The sequence below is a fragment of the Epinephelus lanceolatus genome, chromosome 17, assembly GCF_041903045.1.
Source record: "Epinephelus lanceolatus isolate andai-2023 chromosome 17, ASM4190304v1, whole genome shotgun sequence".
Lineage (NCBI taxonomy): Eukaryota > Metazoa > Chordata > Actinopteri > Perciformes > Serranidae > Epinephelus > Epinephelus lanceolatus.
The window spans coordinates 19,900,561-19,925,938 of NC_135750.1; the positions used below are offsets into that span (position 1 = coordinate 19,900,561).

The following is a 25,378-nucleotide window of genomic DNA, read 5'->3' on the forward strand; positions in this document are numbered from 1 at the left end:
AGTTCATCCCTCTGAGCTGTATCTAACAGCCTCTTTGCCTGGAGGTGCTCAGTGAGTGGCTCGTCTTCGGTTTCTCACAAGTGTTGTTAAAAAGTGGTAATCGCATCAGCCGAATCGCTACACTAAAGATAATAGCACATTAAATAAAAACACACACACACACACACACACACACACACACACACACACACACACACAACACTTGAGTCAAAACAGAAGGAGCCAAGAGCGTGGCGGCTAACACTGAGGACTGTGGAGGCATGATAAAGCGTGTCTCGCACAGAGTTTACACCAGAGAGACGAGAGCAGGGCCTAATCCTCTGTTGAATAACCACAGGCTGACTTGCCAGACTCACTACTCACTAATGCTCGCTCTCTCCCAGCACAAGGCAGCTCAACTCCGAGGCCCGCTGGTGCTACAGTCTGTTAAAGGTGTGTGAAGAAAAGCCAAAATCCACATTGTCAAGACCAGCCAGAGTCAAGGGGCTAACAGAGGGACCAATTTTGCAGCTGCTCGCAGGTAAACAAGTGTCAGAGTGTTTCAGAGCATTTCAGGGTTGAGTGTTGAGTGCAGCAGCAACACTCAATACAAGGAAGTAATAAAGCTTAAGGAAGCATTAGCGATCCAGTCAGCAGAGCAGCAAGACACCAGCTCAGCATTACCTGCTATGGTCTGCTTCATAGTAGTATACATGCATCACATTGTGTTTTTAAATAAAGCCTCAGCTGTGTTAAAATGATCTGCATGGTTTCACACAGGGAATATTTCAAAGAGAAGCATTACTCTGCATCTCCTCCCCACTTTCCAGTCTCAAGGCTCATCCTGCATTCAGGCCCTCAGGGCATGACGCCGGTTGTGAGTAAGCCACTGGCTTCAGTCATTCACACAAAGCAAAACAGGCAAAACTAGACAAGGCTTTTACACTTGGTTGCCTTTTGTCTCTGTGCAACAACAACAACCCAAAAAAAAAAACGCTGGAGTGGAGGCAGTTTGCTGCGAGGACACAAATCAAATGACTTACAGTGACTGAACTAAATTAAAAATGTAGCATTAATGCATCACGGGAGGAAACATAAATCTGGAGTTTGAGCTGTTATTGTTGGGTGGTTTCCTCTACAAATGGACTGACACAAACCATGTTTGTGGTGTGTATGCATGAATGGGCAGCCTGCACGCACACACCCATGAGCAGGTCGATATGGACCAACATGTCAGTGGTACTACGGTTGTCATGGAAACAACAGGCTACCCTAATGTAGCATAACCATATCATGCCACTGATAAACTGGAGTGAGTGTTGATCCTGGTTTTTATTCTATCTACATTTACTATACCTGCTCACACCAACCCTGCACTATGGATGTGTGTGTTGCAGGTGCTGGGGTGAGCCTGTTAGGGCAGAATATAGTCCTGTGCACTCACATCTGCAGGTTAATGTGAATATTTAAAGATGCAAGCTTGTGCATGTGTTTTGCAACAGAGCACACACTCAGTGAGTACAAATGCCCTTGTAACCTTCACATGCACCTTTATTACCATTTTATACAGATTTTGGTTAATAATAAATCCAAGCTTTGCTGTGCTGTGGTGCAGCTATCCACACGCACGGTCTCCCTGCGCCAGACCACCCAGATAGCACCCACATTGGGGGCTATACTGTGGCTGCTGTTCTCTGGGTTTTAGCCTCAAAGTGAAAGCCTGTGTGTGAGGGCTTGTGTGCTGCAGGTCTTACCGGTGGAGTGGTCCACAGGTCCCCCTCCGTTGTTGCTGAACAGGGCAGCGTACAGGTCAGGGTATGCCTTCTCCAGGGCCACACACAGGTCGAGGAAATGGTCGCTCTCCTTGTTCATGAGCATCTTCAAAAGGTGGTCTACTTTCTCGGCGCTGGACGAGCAGTTCTGGTCCAGCTCGAACCTGTCCAGCTGGCTCAGGGTACCGGAGACTATCAGCAGCTCGATGACTCGGTCCGCATCTGTTATGGACTCCAGTAAGTTCTGGTGGCACTGGTCGAGCAACTCTTTGTGCTTTGGCTCCATGGCTATCCGCTGTAGTTCCGTAGCTTCCCAGCTAACCCCGGACGGCCAAGTGGATGTAATATCCTCACGGATCAAAAGTACCGAGCGACTACTGAACTCAAGTCACCGCGGCTCGCAGAAGTTAGCCGGAGCCACCGCGGCATTAGGTTGCACGGGAGATCAATTTTTATAGCATATTGAAAAAGGCACAAGAAGCCATATTTGTTGCCCAAGGCTGTTGACTGCACTAAACAGCGATACATTTTCCCATCTTACTCGTGTGTGGCAGTTCAGGTCGTTTTCTGCTTCCTGCTTCCTTCCGCCGGAGCCCAAGACATTCCCGTCTCCGTGTGTATCATCCAAGGCGCCCTTTGACGATTCAACTGCTGGGGAAACTCACGTAACTCCGCCGATGAGCCTCAGTTACACTGTATCTTCCGCCATGTCTGAGCAACTCAGCAGCTGCTGCCCGCTGTCAATCAACGTGCCGTTCAATGACCATATAAGGAGAAAGGGGCGGGGCCTGTAAATGACACGCCCATTTCTTCAATGGGCGTACACATCACTCCGTAGTACGTCGAAAATCCCAGGCGGAAAAAATGAGAATGGGCAGAATTTGCATGAAAATCTGGAGATGTATTAAAAATATCGACGTAGTGGTAAAGCTGGGTAAACAGTGAACTCACCCGGAGAGTAAAGACACCATTTATAGCCTGTTTACAAACAAACAACGATGGTACTATTCCCTACAGTGCTTGAATGTAACACACATATGAGTATTTTCATTTATTTTATTCATTTTTATACTAATAAAGCCCAATTTTGACTTCAGTGCATTTATTTTACAGCCAACCTACTTAATAATTTGTGTATTTTACATACAAAACATACTGATATCTGCAGCATAAAGTCCACTGTCCTCAACTTTATTTATACAGCACCTTTCATACAAACATGCAGCCCAAAGTGCTTCACATGGCAAAACTGGAGTGAAACAGACACAAGACAAACCAACCAAAACAGAACAAACTAACAAAAAGATGATTAAAACTCCACAGAATAAAAAGAGAGTAAATAAATACATACATACAATAGAATAAAAATGAACAGGACAGATAAAAGAAGGTAAAAACCAACGGTTAAAACTTAGAAAATCAAGACTGTAATGTTACTCCCCAGCCTCTGCTCATTATTCTTGGAATATCTGAGACCTTCAGAAAGCTAAACACGACACATTCCCTCATAACGGCAAAGAAATTAATTCTATATGTATCATGTACAACTGTAATGTCCAGGAAAATGAGCTTTAAATATAGATGTTGACAATATGTGGAATCCATCTGCTCAATAAAAGATATAAAAAACATATAATAAGTTTGTAAAACACAGTGATTAGACAAATTAAATGACCTAAAAGTGTATTAAATAATAAAAAATTACAACAGCACAATGTTAATTACAGATTAATGCAACAACAGTAATTATCCAGTGATATAATATATAATAGCATAATACTCGGGAGCATTTCTCTCTGCATTATGAGTACGTGTACGAGACAAAGCCTACATTTTCAATGCATTTTTTAAGAGATCGTAAACAACTCCCCTTGAAGTACAGTATTATGTTTCTGTGTTATGATATGTGCTAGCAGTACATATGTTATTGCAATTTTTACTTTTATTCTTTATTATTTATGTTATCTTATTTTATTTTTATCTCAGGTATTTCCTGCTTTGAAAATATATTTTATTTCTTTTTTCTTCATTGGTGTTTTTATCTTTAGTGATACTTGTTTGGAATTTTTACTCTTTTTCTTTTCTTTTAATATTTGTTTGTAAATTGGCGATAAGCACATACATGTCTTTAATTTCAGTGTAAGGTGGGGTCCTTTTACAGACCCTCAGGTATTTTTTTTGTTTTGTTTTATCCCACCTGTGCATTTCCTTATGTCACTGTATTTTTTCACTTTATATTTAATTTCATCATGTGAACAAATGAAGAACTAATGCAGGAGGACTTAAGGATAGGTAGATAGGTAGGTAGGTAGGTAGGTCGGTCGGTCGGTCGGTCGGTTGTTCGGTGGGTGGGTGGATGGATGGATGGATGGATGGATGGATGGATTTTTGCACAACACAATACATACAAAAACACAGATACACATATGTATAGAGAAAATAAAAATAAATAAGAATAAAAACACACAGCACAGAAGGTGAAATATGAAAAGCAAGCAGAGGGTGAAAATGTAAATGAATACAAATGCAAATAAGGTGAAAAATACCCTAAAAAATTTAAATGCAAATTGTGCAAGGTTAAAATAAGCGGTGACTGAGTGACAGTCCAGCAGCCTGGAGGCAGGTGAGCAGGTGTACTAGTTATGGAGTATTTATACTTGAGTAAAGGATCTTTATACTTCCTCCACCAGTGGTAATCTGTAATCTTTGTATAAATTCCATCAGTGTGATGCAACTCACCATATCTCCACGCTGCATCAGATGAATTTACGCTATAAAAACATATTAAATACTTGATGAACTGAGTCATATTGATCCTTTTATCATCATCATCTTTTGATTTAACACAGACGCATCAAATCAGCAGCACCCTCACTGACTACATTAAGTATGTTATTTAGTGAAAATGCTAATGCAGAGATAAAAATATAACAATTTTATTCAGTCCTTGCATAATACTGTCATAGCCACAGGCTTACGCTCCATGTGTCTATAGCCAAAGCACTGCAACCAAGTTCTGTGTGTGTGTGTGTGTGTGTGTGTGTGTGTGTGATGAGATAGAAGAGGGCAGCGAGCCATACGTGCACATATAAACAAAACGTGAAAGTGACAAATGAAATGTGTATTTTCAGTCGGATTTGTGAAATACAATATGATGATGATGGATGCACTCCAGTGTGCGGCTGAATAAAGATTGTTGGCACAGAGGCAGGCGTCTGCAGGCATACCTCTCAAACCGTGACCTTATTCATGCATGCACTGAATCTCATTGTGACATCACAACTCTCTCTTCTCCCCCCTCTGTCTCTCTGTCTCTGCCATGCTGGCTCCATAGCTCCACAGCTCGTGCAACCATGTGCTATCCCTTCAGATGAAAAATTAATTACGATTCATTCATATCAAAGGGAAGCAGGTCCCCACTGATGACACAGATTGGACGTCTGTGTCTGTACCCTACTTCTGAGGACACACGTTTGAGTGGAGAAGACAGCCTGATGCTTTTTATCTTGGGGGTATGAATGAGTTTATTATTTAGACAACAGGGGTGGTGTCTCGAGCTGTCTGATAACTTACTGAAATGTTATTTAACAGATTTGTTTATCAGACAGCGCGGATCAGCGCGGATAATAGCTTTATCTTTTATTGAAGAGACTGTCAGCGAGCATATCCATCATTTATCCTGGTGAAATTTTATTTTATTGCCTGTCTGAGTGCAGATCTAAGTAATGGGGAGCTTTCTTTGCTGAGGGTGGTGAAACAATTACTTTATTCTCCACTCATTTTTGACAATTGTGTATCTATTTCATCTCCATCCTGTGAGAATGCACCAGAATGTTAGAGGAGAATAAGTTTGCTGGTGTCCTTCATCATACTTACACCTTTAAAGACATTTTTAATGTAAAGCCATTATTTCCCACAATACCTCAGACCTTGAGGCACCGTGAGAGGATTCCCACATGATTACATCAGCTATAGCAGACATTAAATTAAGCAATTCAGGGTGTTTAATTAACAGTGAATTTCACAGCCTTCAGCTGCACGCCTGCAACAGATGGGAGGTTTCTGATCATCATGATATCAAAACTACAGTGTTGGCAGAGCTGTTAGACCCTTCTAAAAGTCATATAATGACAGCTAAATTATCCTCTCAAAACTGATCTAATCGCATCTAATCTTCTAGTTATTGTAATCCTCACAGCTATCTCAAGTCCCCCAGCCCGTTTCTGTCATTTCTGGTCAGTTTTAACATGATGTGATCAAAAATGATTCTCCCAGCATGGCCCATACCCAAGGGTCCCTCTGACGGCACTGCAGACATGCTAGACTTGTTTAATGTGGCCAAGGCAGCTTTATGGATGCCATCAATCCCCCCCTTCCCACCACCATATATACACACACACACACACACACACACACACACACACACACACACACTTTAGAGTTATTGATCGTAGTGCAGTTAACTCACACACACTACTGTAGCCAGCCGAGTGCAGCAGTCTCCACAGTCAGGCGTGTTGAACAGCGTTTAAGTGAAGCCAACAGGACGTAATAAGGCATGGAGAGCTCCGTGTGCCTCACACACCCTCAAGGAAAGAGAATTTATGGGAGTACTGATTGAGTGAAATGCTGTGGATTTAATAGTCACCAGATGTCCATCATATTCAGTGTTGGAAAATGAAGACACTTGTTTTTTTATGTTGCCTAAACTGATTAATGAACATGGTTATTGATCTAATTCAATTGGATAATGATCTAATTTCTTCACAGCTGAGCATTTGAAGGGACTCTGCTTGTTGAAATTCCCACTTTTGGTGTGGCTGTGGGGGTTGGATTAAGATTTCACTGCCCTCTACTGTCAAATGGAGGCTACTACCATGCACTAACAGTATCAGAGCAGATATGAGGAGGTCTTAACTTAAATATTTGCACCTCATTCATTTGTTGTTTGTTGTATGTTTCAAATAATTTCAACGTGTGCACGTGTTCTCATTATTTATTTTCTCTTACTCATGAGGATAAAATCAACCCACAATTTATGAAATGTGATGTTTGACTTTTACATGCTACAATAACGGATACACAATGCACAAATTAAAGCATGTGATGCACATACAGCACAACTACGATAAACAAAAAAAGATAGCGTAGACAAAATATAGGAGAGATTATACAATCGCAAACATTAACAGACAACTTTGGTACTTAGCTGCTATGTATTCCACGTCTCATACTTCATTCAGCATTGCTGAACGATACAGAATTAGCTGGTACACGTGCCAGATAACTAAGATATCTGACCACATTGGCAAAATTGATATAAAATATCTTAAAAATATATAGCTCTAAAAAGTCAAATGTAATCTCTTTCATATCTATCGTATGGCCATGTGTGTTCAACTCAAATATCCAACAGAGATATCACAAGTGAAAAAAATATAAAACCTTTTTCTGCATATTGTAAAAGGAAAAGACACAGCATGAAGATATATATGCAGTTTTTAAAACTAGGTAAACATTGCATTGATAGTACTGGCATGGCATGCAGGTTTGCGGTTTGTGTATAGTGCATATAGATATGGCCGAAAACTGATATTTATAGAATATAATCTATACTGTAGTAGTCACTGTGTCCTTTTCAGTCGCTGCCCCCGCAGAGCTTCAATAGGAGCTTCTTGTAGTCTCCTGATGTGTCTCCCTGTTGATAAAACAAAGGTGTCAGCACATTGTCTCACAAAATCATGTGCATTCGTTGCTTTTAAATCATTTCAGTGGTTATGAGATGAAGATACTTACAGAGATGTGCGTGTACAGCGACTTGCCGTAGTTTTTAACATACTCCTGGCGGATATCCAGCATGTCCACCTCGGAACGGGAGACCATGATCCGGATCAGGGTTGTGTCTTTGGTCCCAGCACCCTGAACACACGCAAATACACAGGCAATGAAGGTGACGTAAATTACATATTATACTGTGCTTATTTAGTTATGTATAGAAACCGACAATCCAAACAAGACAGGGTTTCTCACCTTCATGGCCTTGTAAAGTCTCTCAGCAAAGTAGGCAGGTGTGTTCTTAATGCACTTCACTGAAACAGAGAATACTTATTACCAGTGTGCTCATTGATTCATACTTTGTCTCGTTTTCTATACAAACAAGATCAACTCATAAAAGTGCACTGTAAAGAGCACCCTCTAATATTCATCACTGCAAGGTGAGGATGATGAAGACAGCAATACTTATGTGTCACTTGAAATGTGAACTATGAAAAATCAAGCTATGCATACACCAAAAGAATATAAAAGAATGGCAACAAGCAAATTTAAAGCTGCATTAATCAAAATTTTCATACTGAAGGAAATTACTATGTGGACTAGGGGGGTAGGGGATGTGTCTTATAATGACGAACCTATGGAGGATTATCTGCAGCTCTATTCTGCTCTTAAGCCCGTTTGATGCCGGCACATTTACCGTCTGGTTGAGTCTACCCATTTTCATCAACACAACAATCCGACTTTCAGCAGCAGGCAGCAGCTGTTTTAAGCAAATAAACTAGCAGCTTAACAGCCACAACTTAGGAATAGATGGAGACTAGAACAGAGCTAAAGCCCTGTTTCCACCAAACACTTTTAGTATAGTACCTTTGAAACCAAAAGTAACCCATCAGGCATGATACCTTGACCCTAGCTCTGCTTAGCGTTTCCACCACAAACTGTACTCTTTCATGTGGGTGAGGTTATTGTCAGTCACTGATCCATCCAGCACTACCTTAATCAGTCTGCACCTTGTTAATCATCCACAGAGCGAGGTTGCACGTTGACATTTTCAGAACAAAATAGAACAGGCTGCAGTGAGAGTCTCTCTCCATGGGATATTTAAAAATAGAGGGTTTAAGCATGTAGTCCTTCTAAGGCAAGCTCAGGGGTTTAGTGTTGCCGTAGCCCACAGGAACAACGTTCCACAACGCCTTTCTTTTTCTCCAAGTTTACTAATATACAGTACAGGCCAAAAGTTTGGACACACCTTCTCATTCAATGCGTTTTCTTTATTTTCATGACTATTTACATTGTAGATTCTCACTGAAGGCATCAAAACTATGAATGAACACATGTGGAGTTATGTACTTAACAAAAAAAGGTGAAATAACTGAAAACATGTTTTATATTCTAGTTTCTTCAAAATAGCCACCCTTTGCTCTGATTACTGCTTTGCACACTCTTGGCATTCTCTCCATGAGCTTCAAGAGGTAGTCACCTGAAATGGTTTTCCAACAGTCTTGAAGGAGTTCCCAGAGGTGTTTAGCACTTGTTGGCCCCTTTGCCTTCACTCTGCAGTCCAGCTCACCCCAAACCATCTCGATTGGGTTCAGGTGCGGTGACTGTGGAGGCCAGGTCATCTGCCGCAGCACTCCATCACTCTCCTTCTTGGTCAAATAGCCCTTACACAGCCTGGAGGTGTGTTTGGGGTCATTGTCCTGTTGAAAAATAAATGATCGTCCAACTAAACACAAACCGGATGGGATGGCATGTCGCTGCAGGATGCTGTGGTAGCCATGCTGGTTCAGTGTGCCTTCAATTTTGAATAAATCCCCAACAGTGTCACCAGCAAAACACCCCCACACCATCACACCTCCTCCTCCATGCTTCACAGTGGGAACCAGGCATGTGGAATCCATCCGTTCACCTTTTCTGCGTCTCACAAAGACACGGCGGTTGGAACCAAAGATCTCAAATTTGGACTCATCAGACCAAAGCACAGATTTCCACTGGTCTAATGTCCATTCCTTGTGTTTCTTGGCCCAAACAAATCTCTTCTGCTTGTTGCCTCTCCTTAGCAGTGGTTCCCTAGCAGCTATTTGACCATGAAGGCCTGATTCGCGCAGTCTCCTCTTAACAGTTGTTCTAGAGATGGGTCTGCTGCTAGAACTCTGTGTGGCATTCATCTGGTCTCTGATCTGAGCTGCTGTTAACTTGCGATTTCTGAGGCTGGTGACTCGGATGAACTTATCCTCAGAAGCAGAGGTGACTCTTGGTCTTCCTTTCCTGGGTCGGTCCTCATGTGTCCCAGTTTCGTTGTAGGGCTTGATGGTTTTTGCGACTCCACTTGGGGACACATTTAAAGTTTTTGCAATTTTCCTGACTGACTGACCTTCATTTCTTAAAGTAATGATGGCCACTCGTTTTTCTTTAGTTAGCTGATTGGTTCTTGCCATAATATGAATTTTAACAGTTGTCCAATAGGGCTGTCGGCTGTGTATTAACCTGACTTCTGCACAACACAACTGATGGTCCCAACCCCATTGATAAAGCAAGAAATTCCACTAATTAACCCTGATAAGGCACACCTGTGAAGTGGAAACCATTTCAGGTGACTACCTCTTGAAGTTCATCGAGAGAATGCCAAGAGTGTGCAAAGCAGTAATCAGAGCAAAGGGTGGCTATTTTGAAGAAACTAGAATATAAAACATGTTTTCAGTTATTTCACCTTTTTTTGTTAAGTACATAACTCCACATGTGTTCATTCATAGTTTTGATGCCTTCAGTGAGAATCTACAATGTAAATAGTCATGAAAATAAAGAAAACGCATTGAATGAGAAGGTGTGTCCAAACTTCTGGCCTGTACTGTATGTAACACTTTCCATGGTATGAACAGTGGTTACATGAGCCTCAAAACCAGCCACAACTCAGCTCTGAGCAGAGTGACCATCTGCTTTAAACCAATCGCTTTTGACCAGCTCCACCTTTTAATACCAGATCTGTGTGCTAGGTACCGTACCCAAAAATGGGGACGGTATGGAACGGTTCCATTGGTACCATCCACAACTTTTCACGGTGGAAACGCGGCTTAAAAGTAAAGTGTACATTAGTTGTATATTCATCAGGTGGCAGGAAACATGACTGCCATAGAATGATATAGTTGCTCAGTGTGTGCTCATTGTTAGCCACAAGATTGTGATATTAAATCTGGGCTGCATTTGTCAGCTTTTTCTGCAAATTTTCTGCCCCCTAGTGGCAAAATATTGATTAATGCAGTTTTAATGCAAGTTACATTTTGAAAAAAAATAAAAAATAAAAAAATAAAAAGTAAAGGTGAAATCAGAAACAAGAAGAGTGAATTGGAACACAGCGTCGAAAACAATGGCAAACATCCAACACTGCACTGCACACAACTTCACAATGAAAAAGTATAGACTGGGTGTGCAAAACCAATGAAAGGATTCAAATCAAACACATCTAAAACAGGTTACTGTACCATAACCCTGAGAAATGTTGGCAAAAAAAGAGGGGGGAAAAGAGATTATGCATTTAACAGCACCCCTTCCTCCAGCTCTTTTACAAAAGTGTATTAAGATAGCTGTAAAACAGTGTGGAATAAAAATGAGCATGGAAAATGTTTTGTGGTTGAATGTGTGCTGCAGACAGCCTGTATGCTCGTCATTAACTAATTATGTGGAGCAGATTGTGACTCACATTACATGGGTGTGACACATCTAAAAGTAGATCTGAATAGGTGTGTTTAGTCTTACCCACTGCCAACATGCCACTCTCAAGGTCTCCGGACATCTCCCTGCCGATGCTCTTCTCAATATCCCGGCCACACATCTGCTGGTACTGAAGAAACACTACACACACACATAAACACACATCATCAGTAATAAAGCTAACAAGGTCCTAAAGTTGCATTTGTGGCCTGATTATCCTTTAATGTGAACATGTCTCCATAGAGATTACCTGCTCTGAGGTGGGGTTTGCTCCTGGCACACAAAATAGCATTAAACTTGGACTCATCTGTTCCCAGCTTGTTTTCCCCAGCAGCATACAGGGCCTATAAGGAAAACAGTAATGCATACAGATCAAAATTAATTAATAATACAAGAACTTCCAAGCTGCAAATAAATCATCAAACATTAATTATCAATGAGAGAGAAGCAGACTTTACCTGAGCATCTTGTTTAGCCAGAGAGATGTCAACATGCTCTCGTTCATCACGATTACCCTGTAAATACAGGACAACACATTCCTCATTAAATCTGAAAGCAGTTGCTAAGAGACAAGTATACAGATAATGCATTGGTATCACATCTGTACCTGGGCAAGAGAGATCAGGAGCCTGCGGAAGTGGCCTGAAGTATCCCCACTAATGGCATCCTCCAGTGACTTCTTGTATTCTGAGATGGCGAAAACATAATGGTTCAAACAAACAAACAAAAACATATCAAATGCAAATACATGGGTTCAAGCTGTAGTGACTTTTGAAGGCTGATAATCAATATTTTTGTATGTGGAAGATGGTGATAATGAGTATTTTCTTTTGGCAGCAACTTTAAACATGTTACAAACATTCAAATCATACAACATGTCACGACTTTTCAGGCACCCAATTTACAAACAAGCAGGGTCAAAAATTGGTACGTGTCCCTCACCAAATGCAAGTCAAAAATATACATGGCAAATAAAATAAATGAGGGCAGCTGCCATTGGTGGGTTGCTGAAATAAACCTATCACTACAGATGCTAATCAGTACAGCATATAAGTTGATTGATCATGTTTCGTTTCCATTAACTCACCATGACAAATAGGCAGAGGTGGAAGAAGTATTCCTAAAGTACTAATACCACACTGAATTTACCCCATATGCAGCAAGGGGCCACAGACTGGAATTGGGCCTGCGGCTGCTGCGGCAAGGTTACTGCCTTCGTATACCCACTAAACCACCAGGCACCCAATAGAGGGTTTTTTGACACATTATTTAGTTAAGGATGTTCGAGAATTTCTCTCAACACATCCTTTAGTTTATTACCAACTGTAAAAATCAACACTTCTGGAGAGACGTAGCTTTCACTGGACAGAGGGAAACTAGAAACTAAAGCCTTCAGACAAATGCAGAGGAGCAAAAAGTACAAGTTTCCCCTCTGAGATGTAGCGAAGTAGAAGTATCATAAAATAAAAATACTCAAGTACACGACACCTACAATACCTTGAATTTGTATGAAAGTACGATACTTAAGCAAATTTACTGCAAACAGGACCTGCTCATTTGTTTGTGTTCATTTTTATCTAATGCAGTTTCATAGCAAGCTGAATAATATTTGTGACGGTAAATATTTATGTTTATTTACCAACCATTGGCAGATAGACCAAAAAAGTTATTTTGGACCCTGCTGGCAAGAGAAACTAGGATACTGCATATACGCACAGAAAAAAACTGACTACACTGAATAATCAAATAAATAAATCGTATAAGCTGTGCAATTCTGACACCTTAATTTCAATTTTTTATTGCTGACAAAAAAAAAGCTAATACTAAAAGACTTCTTGTGTAAATGATTCCTAGCCCAAGCACCTGCATTTACAAATTTTAGACAAATTTAGATCGCCTTAGTTTACCCTCTAATGTGACACAGTATTTTCAACACAGTGCTGTGATGCTGTGTGATAAAGGAGATCACACAATAGAAGGGGAAAGCAGTCCCTTCAGCGCCCTGAGGCATCTCACCTTGTTTGTAGATACGGTTTATCTCCTTGATTTCACTGTTGGAGCGAGAAGACAGGATCTCTATCAGACAGGCTTCATCGGTTCCAGCTCCCTGTTTGGAAGACAGAACAATGATAACCTGATAGCCTCATCCTCTCGCCTTGTAGCCGCCAAAATCCTTCTTTCTTTATTTTTAATGCAATTCTTTACAGCATTTTATAATAACGTGCATCTTCAGCAAGGAACATTTCTCATAATAAGAAGTAAGCAAATACTATCAGAATGCAAAACCACATAATAACCTGGATTATTCTATGTTGACAAAGAGATGGGAAGTACTGAGAAGATTATCAGTGGTTTTGTTTGTGAGCATTTACCTTTATGGCATTGTGGAGCTCGCTGGCATCAAACTCAGCTGGGGCCTTCAACATGGCCATGACCAGCTTCCTGAAGTCTCCGGACAGCTCTGAATGCAAGTCCTTAATCAGATCCTGAAAATGAAAACATGCTTGGCATTACTAAAACCATCAGTAATTGTGAAACCCTCACAGCAGTAAGCTCTGTGGCACGGCTTTAATGAGCTCTGAGGACATCCAGCCCCCTCTCCATTTTACTGGCAGCCCCAGCACCTGTTGTCCGCTTGTCACCATTATGTAATGCACACTGAGCCTATGTGATTCTATATTGAGAAATTGTGTCTGTTTTGGAAATATTTTAGTAAGTAAATAGTATAAATACTATAACAGAGTATGGCATCAGGAATCACATTAACAACATATGAACCTAACAGTAAGCATAAGCAGGACTGTTACCTTTCCATAGGAAGTTTTGTAGGCTCGGGGCAGAGGCACACGCTGCTTGTTGGAGCGACTACCCAGTAAGTCGATGATGGCTTGCTCGTCAGTTCCTGCACAGACAAGCCCACAATGTCAAATCAGAAATTTACAAGTAACATTTACACTTGACAGTTACAAGTATCTTTCTAAAGAAGAAAATGAAGACTGTCCTCGACTAAGGAAAGCCCCAAACTGTGTGTCATTTTTGTTTAATTTAATTATCAGAGACGCGGCGAGAGAGACTGAAACATTATCTCAGATTGAGTTTTGGTTTGAAAGGACCTGTGGACGTGGGATAGCAATTCGGCGCCAGTCTCCACTCATACCGGGCAGCTGGTGAACCTGAATCTGGCAGAGTTGGAAGGAGACCGAATGGTTGTACGCCAGAATATCTTACTTGTTGTTAAACTTAACAGTGGGTTATTGCCTACATTAGACCACCTGCATTAAGATGTTTTAATAGTGGTTTAATTTCACAACAGTGACAAGCAATGCTGAGGCTTAGTACAAACTGACAGAGACGTCTCTCCGATGATGCAAGCAATGCGCTCGTCTGCAGCAGAGAGCTGTGACTGAGAAGAGCCTTCTGCAGCGGTTGTGGTTATGTGTGTACTTGTGCGGTTTTTGTGCGTCTAGTTTCATGTCAAACTACTTTCATTTAAATTTTTGGATGGTTCTTACAGAGGACACGTAGTTAACGGCACCCATTACCACCTTCCAAGCACCACTACTAACAGGAGAAAATAAAATTCTCAACCCAAATTCACCAAAAATAACTTCAATCTCAGCGTCGGACAGGTTTTACTTTGTCTCTCTCTTACTTTGTTTGTTTACCACAGGTTCGCAGGTTAATATGATGCACCTATCCATAGTAACTGTCACCTCCACATCTGGTGGTTGCTGTCTGTTCATGGGCAGGATGTATGCTAATTGCTGGCTAGTGGGAGCGCACTGTGAATTTACATTCATTCACACACGTGCCTACGATCAAATCCAAGTTTTCTGCCATGTTCATGAATCCGGGATAGGTTTTTAGTACCAAGGTTTTTCAAGTACAAATTTACCACAGATTTACTAACATTTCATGTATGAGACCAAATGACCGCTAATCAGCTAAACACATCTTACTTGACCCTAACGACCAAATAGTCGACTAAGTACTTAAGAGGGTGCGATCCAAAAGAATATACAGTCAGAGCACAAATTCCTAAATGGACATCATCAACTAAATCATGTGCATCCGGGGGATATTATTAAGCTCTCTGTCCACGCACTCACCAAAGCCCTTCATAGCCTTCCTCAGGACCTCCACATCTTTAAGTGGGTCAGCTCCAGGAAAGTCCTTGATTGTTCCCCTGAATCCTCTCTGAGATAACAATACAGCGATTTCCTCAGTGAGGCAGGTGTTTACATGACATTACATTGTAAATTTCTAAACGTGTATGTGTGTATTTAACACAGATATTTATTTATTTATTTAACTAAAAAAAACCCAAGTTATTTTCAGTGTTGCTTACATTGACAGGTGGAGCTATCGGCATGGCTCCTCCTCCTCCATACGCTGGCATGGACGGATTTGGAGAAGGGACCTTAGGGTAATTTGGCATAGGTGCTTGTGCTCCTCCATAACCAGGCATGGGTGGGTTGGGTGAAGGTGCACGGGGGTACCCGGGCATTGGCTGGCCGGGCTGACCAGGGTAGCCCATCCCTGGGCCTTGGGGGGCTGGCATGCTCCCTCCTGGCTGTGGGTACAGGCCATATGACTGTTGGTTAGGGATGGGGGCACCATACCCGCTAGGCTGAGTGGCAGGTGGGTACCCCCCGGGGGCTTGGGCGAACATGGACGGGTTTTGAGTAAAACCCCCCATGCCTGCAGGGATCTGGTTTGCCTGTGATTTGGAAATATGGCATCTCATAATATGTGTACAGAGCTTTGAAGATTATTGCATGCAAAGCAAAGGGAGCTGGTCACACCTTTTTTGGATTAGATTTAGATTTATTTTCATATTTATGGCATTAATCAACATTTAACAAATTCCCAATTAAATGTCCTTTACCATGGATCAAACTTCAGAGGAGAAACTGAAGTTTGATCCTGATGTTTTAAATTTTATCTACACGACTATGTACGAGTATCCAAATAAAGTGTGGCCATGCTATGTAATAGCATGATGAAAAGTTCACATATCTGATAACAGATAATGAGAATACAACACAGACAAGACAATGACTCAGAAAAGTAAAAAGGGAAATGGAAGTTGCATTAGACTGACAGGTTTAATGACTGGTTTTCTCATGCAAGACATAGAAAAGGGAGCTGAAAGAAGAAACGGTGAGGCTGAGAATTTTAAGATGCCAATGTTTGGAAAAATCTTACCGCAAAATGAACGGATGCGATATTCCATGAATGGCTGTGTAATTAATTCTAACAGGCATATTTAACGCAATAATCTGATGAGGTTGCATTTCACACGTATTAAGAAATTTGTGGGTCAGGTGAAGATCATTTTTTGACTAAACTCACCATGGCATTGTATCCAGGGTTGGATAGATTGTCAAGACCGATGGAGGGATATCCACCAACAGGGCCGCCTCCCCAGCTGCCTGCAGTGGACAACAAAGACAAAGCTGTTCAGGGAACGTTGAGAATGTGTTGTGCTACTGAATGTCTGAGAGAATTCAGAATATTAGACTGAGGCGGACTGCTCTTACTGGAACTTCCGCTTTCTCACTTTCCAACTAGTTAACAGGTAGGTGAAAGCAAGCAGGACAGAGAATGGGAGCACTATGTAAAAGATGGACTGTGGGACTTGCTTCTCTTAGCAACAGCAGAGCCTTGTTTGTTTTGGGGGAAAGAAATTCCAGTGTTAACTTTAAGTCTCATGATGCCTGTTGCCTACAAACACGACGTAGCTGACTCATGCCTTCTAAGACAGGCAAGTACTTTTAAGGGATGCTTGTGTTGCTCTTCATGTGCTGAATGAGAAAGTGGGCAGTTTTTGCTAACAGGTCACATAGTATGGCATGATGGCTTACCTTGTGGTGGTGCCTGTGGGTAGCCACCGGCCTGTGGTGGATAGCCCCCTGCCTGTGGAGGATAGCCTCCTGCCTGTGGGGGATAGCCACCAGGTTGAGGGGGATAGCCACCAGGTTGAGGAGGATAGCCTCCTGCCTGTGGAGGGTAGCCTCCAGCTTGGGGAGGGTAAGCTCCAGGCTGAGGTGGGTAGGCACCAGGTTGTGGAGGGTAAGCCCCAGGCTGTGGTGGGTATCCGCCTGCCTGAGGGGGGTATCCAGGGTAGCTCATGGCTTGAAACATAAAACAGAACTGTCAATCAAAGGGCTGCAAGACATAACCTATTAATAAAAACCTAAGAATGCTGTTCAGTAGCCACCTAGGCAAACAGGTATTTTATCTGGTCGTAAAGACAATTAAAACAAAGAGTAGAACACTGTTGGCACCCTTAAGACATACTGAACGCATTGATATAGCGACAAGAGAGTTGAAAACACACCCAGCTATAAACCTCGTCATCCTCAGGGTGGACAAAAATTACTCAACTGGTGCAGTTCTACAGCAATAAGCATATAGCTAGTTGTTACCATACTAATCTGCTTTATAGGTCAGGTCCCTTGACTCAGTGAAGTGCTATTTAAATGCTGCCTGCCCAAATATATATTCAGCAGTCTTTGCTTTTGAATGCAGAGATATAAAGTGTCACTGTCATGGCAATCTAATGAATCGCAAACTCTTCATTCCAGGATGATTGGATCACAGACGTTTCTAGCTGAGTGGTGGGGTGGTGAGGAAACTTTCTTTATGGTTAAGCTCGGTATGAAAAGCCTTTACTCCAGTTTGCCTACTTGTTCCATGGTGAGACTGACTTCAGTGGACATAATGGAACAGTCTTCTCTGCTTTGCATTTTATGGTCAGGAAAAAAAAAACATGTTGCTCTGTTTGAACAAGCACAGGGCAGGGAGGCTATGCGATGATATGCAGAGGTCAAATCCGATGAGATAGAAGCAGCAAATACAGTGACTATTCTATACCATACTTTCACACAATGACTCAGGGTCTAGCCTTTAACTTTTAATTTCCTGTACACTTCCTCTTCATGCCCTGCTGCTGCTGCTGCTATCCAACACAGTGAAGTGTCCTTGTAAAATACCTCATTGACAGTTAAAACACATTTGGTCTGAACAAATGTGGATGTCTGGTTCACGTTGAAATGCATCACATTTAATTGCTGTTCAGGTGCAAACATATCACTTGCAACTGTTTTCACACTTGAAGTGTGGGAAAACTGTGACATGTTAAAACCACGGTGCACAGCTGCAAAACCTGACAGCAATGCACTGCAGTGTTTGCACAGGGAGTTGGGGTGTTTCTAAAGGCATTGATCTTTTAAAGGGTCAAAGGTTTTGGAAAAAGTAATCAATACGAGGTAGTGCAAGCTCCTAAGGTGTTGTAAGACAGTGACTGTTACTGTTAGCTAATCCTAACATTGGTTCATTATGTTCCAGTTAGTTACGGCGCTGGGTGTGTCACTACTCACTTTGAAACTTGGGACTATTGCTAGCTCACACTGTATTACTTTATCTAGGAAATGGAGTACACTGCATCGATTGTTTCACGCTGTGCTAAACATATGATATCAGTTAGCAGAAAACAGACTTTAAGCTAGCTTGTAACACGAGCAAAACTTTTGAACAGTTGGCATGCTAATATGTCGCTGCTGCTTCAGGCCTGTACAAATCTCCCATCGAAAGCCAGCTAAGTAACCTCCCAATCCAATTTACATAATAAGGTTAGCGCAGCCATGTCAATTGAACCCTGCTCCTTAGCCGTGAGTTAGCTAGCTAGCTGGCTAACTAACTATAAATAACTGCACAAAATCACAGCAGCGAAGTTAAGCTAGCAGCTAACACGGTCGTTTTGTAGCTTTAACGGTTGAGCTAACTTGTAAGTGTGCAGTAATGTTGGCAGGCTAACGGCAGCGCCGAGAACACCGGAGAAACACAAGACCACAAAACCAAAAATAGTTGCCACGTATCTAAATATAACTCATAACATTAGCTAATGACTTATTACTTATCCTAGCTCGGTATGTTTGCGTATAAGTTTGATTTTTAGCACTTACTTTAGTCTGCTTGGAGTCTCTTCCTGGAGGACGTATTTGTTTGACCAGCCGCAGCAGCCTTGACTGTAGTTAAGCTGCTGTGGGTGGGACTCATAGTTTCCATGTAAGGAACCCACCCATGTTCCTATCTGCCCGTCACAGAGCGCTGACACACACAGGGTTCTCGTCATGTGACAGCAACAACAACAGATGTGTGTGTGTTCACCGCTGGAAGCATACATACAGAAACATTAATGACATGACGGAAAATGTGACTGGCTGACGTCACATGATATGTCACAATAGGTGTGTTATTCTACAGGTGAGTGCCTAAATATAAAACTAAGTCACACCACCCATCAGTTGTGTGCTTCCTGACACATGAATACTATTTTACTAGTTCTTAACAATGAGATTATAAAATGTAGGAATTATATATACTAATTTCATAGTCATTTTAAATCCATTTTATAGTAATCAAAGTTACAGAAGTATAACTACAATGCTACTGTAATTATTTACATTTTATTTACTAATGACTATTATATATTATATTATTGTATAATAAATACTAAATCGTTTTATAGTAATCAAAGTTACAGTCATAATTACAATGCCAATGCATTTATTTATATTTTACTTACTCATAAATATTATATATTATATTATTGTATATTAAATACTAAATCAAATTATAGTAATCAAAATTACAGATGTATGATTGCAATGCCATAGTATTTATTTACAATGACACTGGCAATTGTATATGTATTATTTTTAATCTATCTATCTATCTATCTATCTGTCTATCTAATTTTATGTAATGTATATTTGTATAATAATAATAATAATAATGATGATGACAACAATATTATTATATTATTATTATTACTACTACTACTAATAATAATAATTGCAGTAATATTTACAGTAACAATAATAACAATAAAATAATAATATTTTTGTTCTACTCTGATACATATTCCATGACTGAAAAGGAGCAGGGAGACGTAAACAATTTTATTTTACCTTCCCCTGTCTCAAAACACAACTAATCAGAAGAATTACAAGCTCTCTCAGTTTCAGTTATTAACATAAACTGTATAAATAATTAATAATCAATACTTACAGTAACTTCAGAAAGAAAAATATATAAATAAATAAACATAGAAGAATCGACAGCCATACACAATGTCCCCTTCATCTAAGGAATAGCTTTTACACGACAACTTCATATAGTCTAATTTTTAGTTTATACATTTTTTCGAACTTAAAAACATTAAGACAACTCTTTAAATCATTCTGTAATGAATAACTGAAGAATCATAAAACACCAGGGGGTAAAATTAAGTATAAAAACAGTTATACTTGTATTGTAGTACTAAAAAGAAGCTGTGAGGGTGGGTCGTTATTGTTTAAATAATAATAATAATAATAATAATAATAATACACAGTTAAACACAGTTACAGAGTGCTTTACAGAACAATGTAAAATAGTATACACCATCAAGATAAAAACACTAAAAACAAAATATATAAATAAAAGCAAATAACATAGAACATAGACTACGGCGAGATAAAACAGAGTGTGTAATAAAAAAAAGTAAAATGTGATAAAAGAGGGCTATAAACTAGACAAACAATAGGTTTGTTGTCAGAATGCCTTCCTGATAAAGTTCATTTTGGGCAATGATTTCAAAGACGGTATTAAGTTTGCTAATCTGGTGATGTGTCATAATTTCCAGCAGACGATAGTTTAACTTCCCTCTACATCACTGATTATAACATTGCAAAAGAAAGCTGTATATGATGATTCTGTTATTACACAACTGAGCTGTTCGTGTGTGTGCAGGACATTTTCCACAAGAGGGAGCTGTTTTTAAAGTTTTGTCCACACAGGCCTGTCTGCCACCTTCAGGTTGGGAGCTGGGACATGCTCACATATGAGAGAGGCCTGGGGCTGGTGTTGAGGTGCTTATTCTATTGATTGATTAATTAACTGACTTGATTGATTTGTATTTGGTAATGGTGCTTATTAATAAATGAATGATGCAGCTTTTTTTCTTCTTGCACATGTAAAGAAATATCTTTCTATATGGCTGATCAACATTAGTGACAGAGTTTGGGATTTAGCTACAAGTAAAACACCTTTAGAAAATTAACATAAGTCACAGGAGGACCCCAAGGATCAGTCAGTTAGGTGCTATTACTCACCTCTGACCCTGAATAAACACAACACCTATCACCCCCACTTCTTCAACACTTACAGAGAGACAAATGTTTCTTCATTATACATAATACAAGTAACTAAGAAGGGCTTAAGTTAGCCAAATAAATATAGTTTTAAAACTGGTTTGACTGATGTGGCATAATATTTCTTACACTTATACTGAAGCTGAGCTCTTGAGATGAAGAGTAACAACAGGCAGATGAGCCATTTGTCTCCTCCAGTGAGCCAGCAATGAATATTCATATACCCAGACGCTGATTGGCCCGCGTCTTCGGTGACGTAGCGCTGTCCTCATTACATATTCAAAGAGCCTCTCTCTGCCCCGCTGCAATAAAGGCAGATAGCGGACCATGGGGAGCAGGGGAAAACTTTTTATACTGACATGTTAGCGCAATGACTTTTGAGTAACATCAAACTGGGACGAGGCTCCCGGCGTGAGGAGGACAGGGCCCTTTTACGGGAACAAAAAAGGAGCACTTGCCATCTGCCGGGGAAACGGGAACGAAAAGCAAGCAGAGAGAGTTGAGACCAGTCCAAGAAATCAGCGGTGGAAAATCCAGTTTAGCCATTTGAATTGAAAGATGAGCTTGTTGTCTGCCATAGACACGAGTGCCTCCGTGTACCAGCCTGCGCAACTCCTCAACTGGGTCTATCTCTCCTTGCAAGACCCCCACCAGACCAGCGCCTTTGACGCATTCAGACCCGAACCCAACTCTTCCCACCCGGATCTCAGTTTCAGCAAGACTCCCGCAGCGGCGGACTTGAGCTCTTCCCTGAACTCCAACTATCTCAACAACTTCTTTCAGCTGCAGAGGAATGAGGTGAAACATGGCATGCCGCATACATACATATGTGGGGGGATTTCAGATTGGGAGAGTGTGGGTGAATGTAGGATCCTGGGCTGGGTGACTGGTGCAAGTCTGTGCAGCAAATGTTTCAGCATGTACAACATGGGCTATTCTGGTAGGACACACATAACCGCCATGATATTTCTAATATGGACAATAACTCAGAATAGTCTCATTAAATCAACATTTTAGGGCGTCAGCACTTTGAATACTGATGAAAACTCTTGTTATAAGCAATATATTATAACATTTAATTGTCATACTTTATAACAGAAGAAGTAGGCTGCTGTAAATGTTACTGCAAAACTCTAAGCCCAAAGAAATACTATGAATATCATGATTTCACATCAGGTAGGCAGTGCACTAACAGTAAGAAGTGTCACAATGATGCAATAAACTCACTTATGAGTATCTCAGTTGCACTATAACTCCAGAATATTACAGGACTGTTGGGGGAAATCATTTTAGTAAGCCTATTAAAACTTAATTAAGCAAGTAAGATCTTACTACGCAGCTGTATAGCAATTTCTCCAGACAGTTTAATTCCCATTTCCCTATAATGTCATTTAATACTTTGGGTTAAATAAGTCAATTTTAAGTGTGCCGACAAGTTAAAGTTCAAGTTAAAGGTGAAGATGTTGTGCAAAAATGTGTTTTAATCGTGTCTAAAGAGCCACAGATGGAAATAGATTCCCCTGCACGCCTCAGTCTGGAGAGAGCAGGCCACTGCAGCCTCCTGCTGAGGTCTGCTGTCTCTGACTTCTTCAAATAGACCAGGTTGTGCAAACAAAATCAGTCCTTATTTACATATTGTCTATTTTTGTAGCTTCATGTAATTTTAGGGACAAACATGCTGATAATGTATGCAGGAGGGGGCCAAACCTGATACTGCAGGCCATACTGTGCATAAAGGAGCCGACTACCACACCCACACATATGTACAGCGCACACAGAGAGAAATAATCACATACTTTGGGTAAAATGCGAGTGTAAAGACTATACTGCAAGCTTCTGAGTGGGTTGATTACACTGCAGTGGAGCGTCTTAGATCTATGTTACTGTGACGCTATGCGCTGGAAACTCAAAGACACAGAAGTAGTGGATAGATGGTGTGTATTCACCATCTCCAGCCAGTGTCCATTATTATGCTGGTAACCATAGAGGCCCTTTGAAGTCATTTAACATGAAACAGTCCTCTGGAAATTGGGTGTGCACATTCTACATTACACGCAATTGTGTAATGCCATTCAATCCGCATGAGTATAAAGTGTTTCAAACTGAGAGAGTGCATACAGTCTGGAAACAGTTTAGGAGGTGGGGGGTTCGTTTTGCAACTTACTATGGTGGCTAAGCCAAGAAAAATAAACTGCTGCAGAGATGTGATGATGAGATGAGTAATGCAAAATGTGGTTGTTTTTGCAATGGAGGATCACACAGCTTTATGTGAACGAGTGATAAATGAATGAATTTGGTGCTGATTGGAAACTCATATTGTGGCACAAGTCAAGTATGCTTACTGCAATCTCATCTGCTGATTGCTCTGCTGAAACGTGTGTCACTTTTTCACCTATGTAACCATGTCCTCGTCTGTGAAGACAAATACTTTAATGTGACTTTTGGACATTTCTAATCATTCTGGATTAATCTACACTCTTAGAAATAAAGGTTCTAGGGCTCTTCCCGATGGGCTAAGGTTCCACTGAGAGCCATTTGCTTCTGAAGAACCCTTTTTTAATGTAAAGGGGTTTCAAGCATTCTTTGTAAGGCAAGGGGTTACATTAAGAACCCTTTTTTACCTGATGAACCCTTTTTTGAAGAAAAGGTTGTCAAGGGTTGTTTGTGAGATGAAGGGTTTCATGAAAAACCGTTTTCATCCAAAGAACTCTTGTTGGACGAAGGAGATTTTCAAAGATTATTGAAATGGGTGTTTAAAGGTCATTACCCTATGTTTACCTATGTTTCCAGCTAAAATGTTCGGTATAGTTCCATCAGAACAATAGCTAACCCCTACAAACACGTACCTAGGATCCGTTCAACGTTCTCGCTGTACTTCCTCTTCACCAGTGATGCAGAGGGAAGTCTGCAATTTGTTTATTGTCCACTGAATGGAGTTGGCATGCCAACATTTTCAGAACAACATAGAACAGGCTGCAGTGAGAGTCTCTCTTGATGGGATATTTGAAAATAGTGGGTTTGTGCATTTAGTCCTTGTCAGGCAAGAGCAGGGGTGTAGTGCTGCCGGAGCGCACCAGAACGATGCTTCGCCATATTTTTTTCTCCAAGTGAGGATGAGAATATGCAGCTCACATAATCCAGTCTAAATTCATGTATAATTTTTAAATGCTTGAAGATCCAACAATTATTTATTGTGTAGGTCAGCCAAGAGAACAACGAATAGAATGGTCAAAGTTGTCATGTTGAAGTTGTCAACTCATGCATTGAGTGCCTAGTGAATTAAATAATTTTTTCTCAGTCTATAGCTGCTAACTGTTATCTAGCAAAGAGGAAGAGGCAGCAAAACATACTTTTATTTCTAGTCATAGTTTACTAAAGTGGTTACATAACCTCAAAACCAGCCAGGTTCTCAGTTGACTTACCATTCTGTTGATATCTTGACTGTCATTACATGCCTTAACGTAGTTAACTGCATACCTGTATTGAACAGACACTATGTTAATTGCTTAATGGACAGAGTTACTGTCCCCTCTGCACTCTGCCACTGCATCCTGGTAGAGTTAAGAACTACTGCACCACTAAAGTAGTAAAGGCTGGAGTAGTAGTGATTTCACAAAATCTTTGCCCCTGTAAAATGTAATTTCCTCATGAGATTTGAGGCTGGCAGACATGGTTCCTCTGGCTCCAGGCTTACCTGTCAAAATATAACCATGATTTGTAGAATAGAAAAAGGTCCTTACTATAACCATTTTGGTGGGTTCTTGATGACTCTCAGGACTAAAGAATGGATAAGGTAAAAAGGTCCTGAAAGAACCATCTAAATGGTTCCATGTGGAACCTTTATAAAAGGCTCTACAAGGAAACAAAAATGGTTCCCCTATATGGGGACATGAACAGAACTCTATAGGCGCTTTTAGAGCCAATGTCACGATGATCTCAGTT

General features: G+C 40.7%; 3 protein-coding genes across 7 annotated transcripts in view; 1 reads left to right on the top strand and 2 right to left on the bottom strand.

Annotated features, from left to right (window-relative positions):
* Window positions 1-2,488, bottom strand: part of dlg5a (discs, large homolog 5a (Drosophila)) — a 48,453-nt gene extending 45,965 nt beyond the window's left edge. For 3 of the 4 annotated variants that reach the window (XM_033613221.2, XM_033613222.2, XM_033613218.2), the window contains exon 1: window positions 1,734-2,488. In XM_033613221.2, coding sequence (XP_033469112.2) covers window positions 1,734-2,037 — 304 coding nt within the window. In that variant the 5' untranslated portion in view covers window positions 2,038-2,488. The remainder of the gene's footprint in view (window positions 1-1,733) is intronic. The other variant, XM_033613220.2, reaches the window with a different exon arrangement.
* A 4,241-nt stretch (window positions 2,489-6,729) lies between these two features.
* anxa11a (annexin A11a) lies at window positions 6,730-19,362 on the bottom strand. Of its 2 annotated transcripts, none has more exons than XM_033613691.2 (15): window positions 19,205-19,362; window positions 17,102-17,371; window positions 16,590-16,669; window positions 15,583-15,807; window positions 15,344-15,431; window positions 14,042-14,136; window positions 13,607-13,720; window positions 13,251-13,341; window positions 11,842-11,921; window positions 11,693-11,749; window positions 11,485-11,578; window positions 11,280-11,375; window positions 7,782-7,840; window positions 7,548-7,670; window positions 6,730-7,449 (listed from the first exon to the last, which is right to left on the bottom strand). In XM_033613691.2, exons 2-15 carry the CDS (start codon window positions 17,367-17,369, stop codon window positions 7,390-7,392), a joined length of 1,530 nt encoding a protein of 509 aa, XP_033469582.1. In that variant the 5' UTR covers window positions 17,370-17,371; window positions 19,205-19,362; the 3' UTR covers window positions 6,730-7,389. The 2 variants fall into 2 exon arrangements, with proteins under 2 accessions (XP_033469582.1, XP_033469581.1); XM_033613690.2 differs by having other exon boundaries at window positions 15,583-15,954.
* Window positions 19,363-21,698: 2,336 nt separating this feature from the next.
* The window catches only part of zcchc24 (zinc finger, CCHC domain containing 24), a 48,027-nt gene continuing 44,347 nt past the window's right edge, over window positions 21,699-25,378 (top strand). The window contains exon 1 of the mRNA XM_033612564.2: window positions 21,699-22,234. Within this exon, the coding sequence (XP_033468455.1) occupies window positions 21,995-22,234 (240 nt within the window). The 5' untranslated portion in view covers window positions 21,699-21,994. The remainder of the gene's footprint in view (window positions 22,235-25,378) is intronic.

What these genes read in the sequence shown, in the direction of transcription:
- anxa11a (XM_033613690.2), bottom strand. Translation starts at nt 17,369, where the DNA reads ATGAGCTACCCTGGATACCCCCCTCAGGCAGGCGGATACCCACCACAG. An exon ending in CGATAGCTCCACCTGTCAAT is followed by an intron (nt 15,432 to 15,582) that starts GTAAGCAACACT and finishes TTGTTATCTCAG; the next exon opens with AGAGGATTCAGGGGAACAAT. An exon ending in ACAAAACTTCCTATGGAAAG is followed by an intron (nt 13,721 to 14,041) that starts GTAACAGTCCTG and finishes TTTCATTTTCAG; the next exon opens with GATCTGATTAAGGACTTGCA.